At 35.5% G+C, this 10,000-nt stretch overlaps 1 protein-coding gene across 5 annotated transcripts in view; it reads right to left on the bottom strand.

The window, feature by feature from the left end:
- LOC138022304 (protein FAM13A-like) overlaps positions 1-10,000 on the bottom strand; it is a 46,036-nt gene that overhangs the window by 20,717 nt on the left and 15,319 nt on the right. For all 5 annotated transcript variants that reach the window (XM_068869409.1, XM_068869407.1, XM_068869406.1 and 2 more), the window contains 8 exons: positions 9,170-9,289; positions 8,950-9,007; positions 8,768-8,858; positions 8,399-8,445; positions 6,300-6,348; positions 4,086-4,234; positions 1,067-1,138; positions 106-153 (listed from right to left, as the gene is read on the bottom strand). In XM_068869409.1, the coding sequence (XP_068725510.1) occupies positions 106-153; positions 1,067-1,138; positions 4,086-4,234; positions 6,300-6,348; positions 8,399-8,445; positions 8,768-8,858; positions 8,950-9,007; positions 9,170-9,289 (634 nt within the window). The remainder of the gene's footprint in view (positions 1-105; positions 154-1,066; positions 1,139-4,085; positions 4,235-6,299; positions 6,349-8,398; positions 8,446-8,767; positions 8,859-8,949; positions 9,008-9,169; positions 9,290-10,000) is intronic.

The following is a 10,000-nucleotide window of genomic DNA, read 5'->3' as shown; positions in this document are numbered from 1 at the left end:
AGCTGCATGGGCCATAAAATATCAAATTAGACTATACATGCAAACTTGGTCAGCACCCATTGTCTTAACGCTAAAGGTAGAGTACTTTGAATGAAAATGACTCACTCCTTGCCTCCGACAGTCTTCGAAGCTTCCGGGGCCTGGGCTGAATCACTGTTAACACAATGAATAACACTATTTGAGTACATGTATAAGAACCACTAAAACATGTGGATTCTCAACACTTGTCTAGGATTATCGTATATGATACAATATGGTGTTACAGCACAAATGTTGTATTTAGGTTGTAAAAATAATATTATAATAATCCCCTGCAATTCCCATTTTAATGCCTAATTTGTTGTGGCATTTTAATGAGTGAAGGTAAAGAACATTAATATTGATAAAAAAACATGATCACAGCTGGTCAAAATGCATTTAACACTCCTTTGCGTAGTAAAGCATGTTCAAAAACAAAATTTTTAAATGAGTGGCTTACACCTTCGATTGGAAACATGTTAAATCTAGTGGCAGAGGAATTTAATCAACAAAGAACACTTCTTTTAAGGTGGAAACAGCATTTAAATAAATTACTTGAATGTCATTGCAGCTGCATAATTAACAACATAAAGTTATTCAACAAATACCTCTATGTAATCTTTTAAAATTTTTTTTGGAAAGACAGAATACTTCAAATACATGGGAAATTATATTATCTTCAACATACATAAGTACATTTGACACCAGCTGAGTAAGACACCATACATGCTCACTGCAGTGTTTCATAATTACAAGTATCAATAAATTTTATTGGAAGGTACAAGTTCTGATATTTTTTAAACACTGCACTAGTTTTAAAGTTGTGTGTAACTAAGCCACAGATCAATCCATATGTACAGTATGTAAATCACAAGAAGGAAAGAAGAACGTCCATAAATGGTTCCAATACAATGTGACCGGTTTACATTTTTGGTTGTAACACACAGCATAGGCATTACAAACATCAAAATGATAATTAAAACCAAAATAATTTGATACTGTGTGTCATAAATTAAAGTAGAAACCATTATATATTTCTATTTCACACCTGGCTTGGGAATTCCACGAGGGTGATACAGATCGCACATACATGTCCAAGTCTTCTGTGGAAGAGGACACACTAAAAGAAATAAAGTGAAAATGAAAAATAAGATTCCAGACAAAGATAGCCAGGAGAATAAGACATGATGAATCTCCACAAAAGAATCAAAATGCCAACCACAAATAAATGCACACCTGCTGTAGCAGCTTAAAATTTTTATCACCTATGCATATTTAATTTTTAATCACCACAGAGAAAATGAAGGTTAATATTTATCAAATAGTATATATAACACTGTAATCAAGAGTACACACTATATAGTATGTACAGTCAAAAGCACTGAAGAATTATAGAAGTACCTGTATCTAGGTATTAAACAGCCTTAGAAACATTATTACTGGTATTCTTCACATACTTTGTTTGCAGTTCTCTCCTATATTACAAGTAATTTCACACAGATATTCTTTTTGCTTCAGTCAAATTAGGTCAACCCTACCCAAAAAGTTTTTTAATGCATTGATTATTAGAAAACTGAACGTGACAATCATTGTGAAAGATGACTGTTGCAAACAGGGTTACTGGTTAACAAGAAGTGATAAACAATGAGATATAGCCAGTATTACACTATTATATTTCAGGCTTTGAATGGGTGATCTTGACAATCCTGTTGTTAGAAATTGAACAAAGCTCTCTTTCCCAAGGATTTTGGTTAAAAAAGATGAAAATCCAATCCAGTTTTGAAAGAATCATTACTAAAAACTTCAGGCATGCCCTTGACCTGTTTTGACTTCAAAACTGAACTAAATACATGTACATGTAGGACCTACATGTACAATAATAACTACTGTTATATATTTTTATTGTAAAAATAATCAGCCAAGGCATTGTTTTTAAAATTAATTTTTAAAAGAATTCTAATGGACTTCTCATATAATCATGTGATATCGTAGGAATAGTTTCAACTAACAGCCATTATCTACTCATGAATACATGTAATGTTGCATTTAAAATGCTGCCCAGAAAGAAAAACACTTTAATCACTTATGCACCCAACTGAAAATAATTATTCCTTAATCAAAGCACTACACCTCTATTTCAACTAAAGAATCAATATTACTGCACTCTAAATTCAGTTCTCATAAAAACTTGACAGTTTTTTAAACAAGTACTTGACAAAGGGATGTTTAATAATACCAATACTAGTTATCAAAAGAAAAATTTATAGATTGAAAACATAAAAGTAGACCACAGTGTATGAAAACAGTCAGTGAACTGTAATTTGCATACATGTGATAAAGCCTGTAATAGTAAATACATAACAATTAACAACTGTGAATATCTTTGAGTGCATGATCCTCAACAATCTACTGGAAAAAATTATTCTAGATAATAATTTCAACTTCAGGCTTGCTGTGGAAAACATACCTTGAAGAATCATGCATAGCTAGCTTTAGCAATGGTTCAAGACCCAATGTTTTCTTTCATAATTACTAGACACTCCTAAAGTTAATGCTGCTTTTAGATCAAGCCCTACACAAAATCCATGGAGAGAGGTTAATATCATCTGATGTGATATCCAAAAAGAAAATCCTTGGAGATTAGCTACACTTCCTACTGGAATCACAAAAACGTTCATTGCATAGCACAAAATAAATTAACCAGTCAAGGACTGCTTACTTCAACCACACTTTGTATTTGCATCAAACTTTACTTGTATTCAAATTGCTGAAGCATATCTGTTACTTTGACAACTAACCAAATTCAGTTTATTAAATTGTCAACTGTGGTAAAATAATGTCCTATCAACAACGGGATATCTCGTCAGTGCAAAACAAGAACAAAAATACAATTTACTATCAATAAATACATTGGTATTGTTTGATATTGTTTTTTTTTTTTTTTGGAGAGGTGAAAACAAAGCCATGACACATGACGGGCTGATGACGTCTTAAGTTAAGTCACACTTCGGAATGAGAAAACTAAAAAAATCACCTTAATGAACCTGAAGTCAAAAACTCACCCACAGTTCCTGGGAGTAAAAACATTGATTTTTATCAAATCTTCTACTCATTTTCGAGGTGTAATTATTACACCTCAAAAATAAATGCCCATGCTGACCTTAACTAAATGATTTCAAGACTTCCAAAATTTGAAAATATTTGCAAGTCCAACATACAAGTATGGTTGTGTATCTTAACAAAAACAGCCTTCTCCCTTAAGTTTTAATGGTAAGATTTATATAACTGTGACATAATAAAATCCTAAGGTCTTATTGGTTGAATCCTTCAGCAATTCGCTGCGACAGGCAGAAAAAACTGCAGGAGAAGGCAAACTAGGCAAATTGCGGTGAATTTAATTCAACATGCTGGATATAAAATTACATTTTATACACTGATTGCAGAGATCAGCAAAAATCGCAAATGCATTGATTGGCGAACAAAATCGCTATGTGTTGAATGTCATTACATGAAAACGAAAAAAAACAATCTACCGATATTTAATGTTTCAACTAGAAATATGACCACCGAAGTGCAGGAAATTGCACCTCTGAAAACCTAAAATTTCAAAATTTTCCGGGGGATTATGCCCCCAGACTGCCCGCCTGTTATTGCAAATTTTCCGTCTGTTTGAAAATCTACTGAGAACCCTGCATATTGTATAAAGTTAGATGAGCTATCCTGTCCATGACAGTATTTCACTAATCATTGTTTAAAAGGTAGCCCTTTACACAAGCCTCATCGGCTTCTCTGTGCTCTGTTGCCTCGTAAGTCTTGATATTTTGCATCAAGTTATTTACATGTACTTTATGGCAAAAAATAAAACAATTACACCAATAATAACAATATCATAATTACTTATAATTAAAGCAGTTTGCTTATGACAAGACAGTAGACAAGAACATCTCTTTAATCGTTAAACATTTACCTAACAAAATTAATTAGCAACTATAGACCCCAGAGCTTCAAGTAATTAAACCCATCCTGACTGCTGCTAAACTTTTCAAAATTTAAAGTTGTTAGCTTACGCAAAGATAGGCTGTAAGGATTTTCTTGGTTTCTTAACAGTTGCATATGTAGGACCATCATCTTCATGAGTGTTTGTCCTGTCCTTTCCGTCAGTACAATGGAGTGAGGCCTCTTGACTGACAGAGGTCAGTTGTTTTTCATTTACCACCTTTGAAGGAATTATATACAAAATATAATTAGTGAAAACATACATTAAACAGTTCATGGTGTTTCAAAAACTGAACACATTTTTGTTGCATGTGGATAAGCACAGCATTTCAGAGACCAAAATCACAGATTGCTCTTGGATCAGCACATTTTCCTCTTCTTCCAATTGATGACTTAATCTGGACTGATGAATGCTAACTTAGCCTGATGAATGTCAATTTTGGGTTAGCAAAGATTCAACTCAGTATTATTCCCATGTTTCGTTGTAGCTTATCTAACCAAGTACACCATAAACACTGGTAGATAAGCCACACCTCGAGTCTGGAAGCTCAAGATTTGGAAAAAAAAAACAATCTGAAGAAAAGGCATACCCGAGATACTTAATTCTGTAGCTTAAAGCTAAAAAGCTTAAAGTAAAGTCTGCATCATTCAATTTGCAGTCTAAATAAGATTCAAATACAAATTCATTTTTTTAACAGGGCTCAACCTTGGTGATAGGCAAACTCGCCAAAAACTAGTAGATTTTCAGTTTTGGCTAGTGGATTTCTCTCGCCTCGTAGCCATGCTCACTACCGAAATGATGAAGGCAAATATTATCATCCACTTCAAAATCCAATGACATTTTTTACTATTCACGCTTGATGGTGCCTTACTGTTAAAAAAAAGAAAAAAAATGGAAAAAACCAGGAATCAGTAAAGCTTTTGAACAAGAGTGCAATAAAGTCTACATCTGTGAGACTGGAGGACCTATGCAAGATAGAATCAAAGAACATGAATGAGACATCCGCCTTGCCCATACCTCCACCGTTTCAGAACACGCTAACAACACCGGACACAACCCGCTTTGGAACGAAGCAAAGTTTATTGATCGTGATCCACATTGGTACACATGCAGGGTCAAAGAGGCAATTCACAAAAGACTTCACTGTAACAACATCAACAGGGATAGTGGAATAGAAATTCCGAAAGCATGGATGCCCACCATCAAGAAACACAACAACAGGAGAACTGTACGACAGCGGGCCGCTGAAGGAACAAAACACAGAAACAGCGAGGCTCAATATGCACCAATCACGGCTGTTGAAAACCAACCAATCACAGCGGAGCATCCTGTCTAAAAGGTGACGTGTAACCAGTCAACCTCATTGCCTGATGAAGACTAGAAGTATGCAGTCCACCACATTTTTTTCTAGTTGCACATGTTCACTTCTCAAATGGACATCCGAGGTTTCTTTTCTTCCGAGAACAGCTTGCAATTAATGGTAAGGTGATTACTCCAAAGAGGAAAATTCAAAGTGTGGGAGCAGAAAAAGTAGGTTTGTGCAAAGTTTCCTTGGAGAAGTAGAAGGCCAACATTAATGGACTAACTATTACAAATGTTCTCAAATTAATGTACCATAATGTATCTAACATTGTGGAGTTATTTTATTACTTGAAGGCATATTATCTTTTTCTTATGGCTAGCAAAAGAGCTCATTGCCTGGTAATTATTACCATTTCACTGGCTATAAGCCCACTGTTAAAAGTTGAGCCCTGCTTTAAGGGGCTAGGTCACGCTATTTTAGGGAATTTTATTTAATTTTGTTATTAATGAGCTCTAAACGTCAAATTGGCAGAGCAAGAGTCTTTCATTTGCAAAATCACGGCCACATAACGACTGAGAATGATTTTCCAGCTTTGTAAATGAAATTTTGATATAGACTGATATAAATTTGAAAAAAGGTGGGCCGACGTTTTTCAAATTTACCCAAATTCAATCCATTTCAATCCTCTCCAGTTTTGTCCATCCATGTCCCTTCTTGGCTTCCCTGTGTTTTGTTAGAGTTCTGCTATAGTTTTGAACAGTTATTTTGATATTTTAGTAAATTCTATGACCATTCGATCAGTGCTGAAATTGCCTAAATTTGCGTGACCTAGCCCCTTTAACCCACCAAATTGTATATAAAGTATAATTATGTCAAGTTGTTTGGAAACAATACTGCTTTTCCTGTCTAACTTTCTCTCAACATTTTTCAGTGAAACCTTTCGTAATGTTGAAGGATTCTTGCAATTAAATATACACTCACCTTTTCAGAGTATTTGTTTCGAGTGAATATTGTTGAGGAATTATTTTGGCTGCAAAAATAATAAAATTTTATTGAACATCAGGGTTCTTACCAATTTTTTTTTTTTTAACAGAAGGTAACAAATCAAGTGAAGCTACGATCCTCACAGTTATGAACGCAATTTTTGCAATTGCATAAAGAAGCCTGAAAATTTCAGGACTTCAACGGAGTTTGAAGCTGTGACCATGTAATACCAGTGCGACGCTCTAACCAACTGAGCTATGAAGCCACTGACATTGGGAGCTGGTCATTTGTGGGTTCTAATGTTCCTGTGAGGAATGAATCAATGGTGAAATGATATATGAAATGGATCATATATCAACTGCGGATATGAAATCAAGTGAAGCTATATCCTCGCAGTTATGAACACAATTTTTGCAATTGCATAGAGAAGCCTGAAAAATTCAGGACTTCAACGGAGTTTGAACTCGTGACCATGTGCTACTGTACCTGTGCGACGCTCTAACCAACAGCGCTATGAAGCCAATGACTCAGTTGGTTAGAGCGTCGCACCGGTATCGCGCGGTCACAGGTTCAAACTCAGTTGAAGTCCTGAATTAAGTATCTCAAGGAATTATGAGACCTTGGACTGGCCAATATAATATCCTAAATTTGATATAAAGGAAATTTGAATGGACAGCTACAATTGTAGACTTGCCCTCATAGAAGATTTTCCCTTTAATAGTTTCAAACAGTAATCCGTGTGTTTTACACTTGAATGGTTTTCAGAGTTAAGTACGTGTCATATTTGGCGGCCACAGTGCTTGCGAGCAAGTTTTCTCTCTTTTTATGTGATACTCACCATTCCTAGTAAATGAGATAAGTCGCTCCACATTATCTCTTTTTTCCTTTATTTGAATTCAATTTCTCAACAAGTATGTGACGTCTTTCCATATGCACGAAACAACGTCACAAAGAGTCGCAAACAGTTTGCGTTGGCTCAATTGCAAACAATGTCACTTTTTGTGTTTGTGTTTGAAATCCTGTTTTCCATATGGCTTGCATGATTGCTTTACGCAATTTGATCTCGTGACATCGTAAGAAAAGGGCGCAAAAATAAAACCAGAATTAGTTTTTGCATCATGTTCAACTTCTTCTTATGTTGGAGTTGTTGCAACGAAGAAAGCAGAGCGGAAGTGTCAAGAGACGTCACCGATTCTGGGTTCGATACATTTCCAAGGAGCAGCAACGGGTGCAGCACAGCCAGTATCAAATTATACTGTACATAGGAACTGGCTCTTTGTGATCAATAACTTTACTACAGGTATATTTGGTGGGGTATTCCCTTATGATGTTCATTAAATTCACACTGTTTTGAGGAGTACATGTACCCTTATTGCCACAATCATACTCGTACGCCATTTTCATCACTTACACTTGCCTCTAATTCATCACAAACAATCAGAAACAGTTACAATATTATTGTGTTTCCATATCATTGCTTCCTTGCTTTTGCATTGCTACTGACTAAAATATTTTTTTTCTGTCTCTTGCATCTTGTTTGCGATCATCGGCGATTGGTCTGGATGAACGCAAAAGGTGTTCCCATTTACGCAAACTGTGTGTGTTCAAGCTCTCGGGAAGCCGAAGGTGCTTGAGATTGTTTGCCATGGAGTTACATGCATGTGGAAACGTGCACATGGAAACAGCAGCCAAGAAGTTCTGCATGATTTCACATGTGATTAGTCGTTTGTAATGTGGCATAGGAAAACTATAAACCGTGTTGGTTTCCCCTTCAGTTTTTTTTTTTTTCAACTTATCATTTTCTACTTACGCAGTAAATTCCATAGAACCCACTCACAGTTTCTGTTGTTAATTTCTAATTCTCTCCTTTTGCCTTATCCATAAGAAATATTTGCCAGCCCCAATGCCTAGTGCAAGCTCAAAATCTACTAACCAAAACTAAAATTTTACTAGCCTGTGGCTAGTTGGCTACCGTTAGTGTCAAGCCTCCCTCTGCCATTTCTCTAAACTGTGTGACAAAACATGATTGACTCAATAGCCCAAGGTTAAAATGACATACATATAGCAGTATCAAATTAATGATGTACAATACTAACTTGGCTTCCTGAACTTTAAATATGTCTGTGGTAGCATATGGAGATACCTAAAAATAACAATGCAAGCAACTATTTGTTACTCAATGTACCCAGCAAATTTGAAGTGATCCATTATGGAAAGACACGTTGACAACTCATCAGAACATAGCCCTGACAAGAATGTGATGACAATATTTCACAGATATTTTTAAAAAGCTCCTAAAGGGTGTATGACAAGAAGAAGAAATTGAATAACAAGAAATAAAATTGATAATATTGATAAAATGGCAGCAATGCACTGAGGCAGGTGAGGTTGATAGATTTTAGTAGTTTTTTTTTTTTTTTTAAATCTGACATCTCTTTTAAAGGCACGAAACCACTGTAGCAAACCTCAAATAAAGTGTCAAATTCTTGTATGAACTTGCAAACAATTGCATTGGTCTGGCCCTGTTCATGCAGTCCTTCAATTCCATCTTTGCACCTGCAACAAAGCAATGACATAAATTTTGTTTTTCACAGCATGTGACGTCAAACAGGTCATGTCAGACAGTAAACTGGACAATGTTCCTCACCTGAAGAAATTGGGTCCAAAAACAATGGCCAAAGCAGTGCAGCTCATTTTATTGTTTTCTAAAAAGGAGGACAAAACAATTACAGTGACGGATCTACAAACAAGCTGATTAACCCTCCATTACTAAAAAGTTGATTTACTTTAACCCATTAACCCCAGGGGTGAGACTTGATATGGATTGAAAAGAGAGATGATGATGTTTGAGTTACATGTACATGTACCTTCATTCATGGAAACTCTCACAAGGAATCTACACAGATACTTGAGTAACTGATAACTTGATGCAGGCATTTTTTCAAGCACAGACTTCATCTCCAAAAGACCACCATTATTTTGATGAGCTGCCAAAAAAAGATGAAGATCATAGATGTAATCCCTCACAAGATTACAATATTATGTAAGTTGGAAATCCTGAAATATTCATGAGCTTCCACTACTTGCGGCCAGCTCTCTGAGGAAGACCCCTCCGATGGCTGGCAAATGCTAACAATCCAGGCATGAGTATTGCAAGGAATGCATGCACACAAACACAGGATATCATGCCAGGACTTACTGAGCAGTTGAAAGACTGCAGTTTTAATAACCAAAATATTAGGTCTGTATTCCAGAATTGTGCTAGTGAGTATCCTTAACATTTAGGGTTGGACAAATCCTTTTTCATTTCAATTGTAATTATTGCTTGTCTTAAGTCTCTTTTCACTAAATGAAAAGCCAGCCTGTTCCACTATACATTCATTATCACCAAGACAACAATTATCACCCTAACTCTGAATAAATTATTAAGCTGGAACTTGGCACTAAATTTCTGACCACATGTGAGTCGAGGGTGATGTTTGGAACTCATTTTGAGGTCATAAAAGGTCAACTTAAACATTAGCAAATCCAGAATATAATCAACATTTGTTAACTGCTCCTTGTTGTAAATAATGTTAAATTACATTTACCTACACCAAAACACCCCAATTGAATTGATATTTTCATTACATGGTGTACTTCAAGTACTCAAGACTTTGGAACAAACTTAAAAATCAATCTTTAAAATTTATTCACTA

The sequence above is a fragment of the Montipora capricornis genome, chromosome 10 (genome assembly GCF_036669925.1).
Source record: "Montipora capricornis isolate CH-2021 chromosome 10, ASM3666992v2, whole genome shotgun sequence".
NCBI lineage: Eukaryota > Metazoa > Cnidaria > Anthozoa > Scleractinia > Acroporidae > Montipora > Montipora capricornis.
Note: the sequence above shows the minus strand (reverse complement) of the source record. Positions and strands in the feature narration are given on the sequence as shown.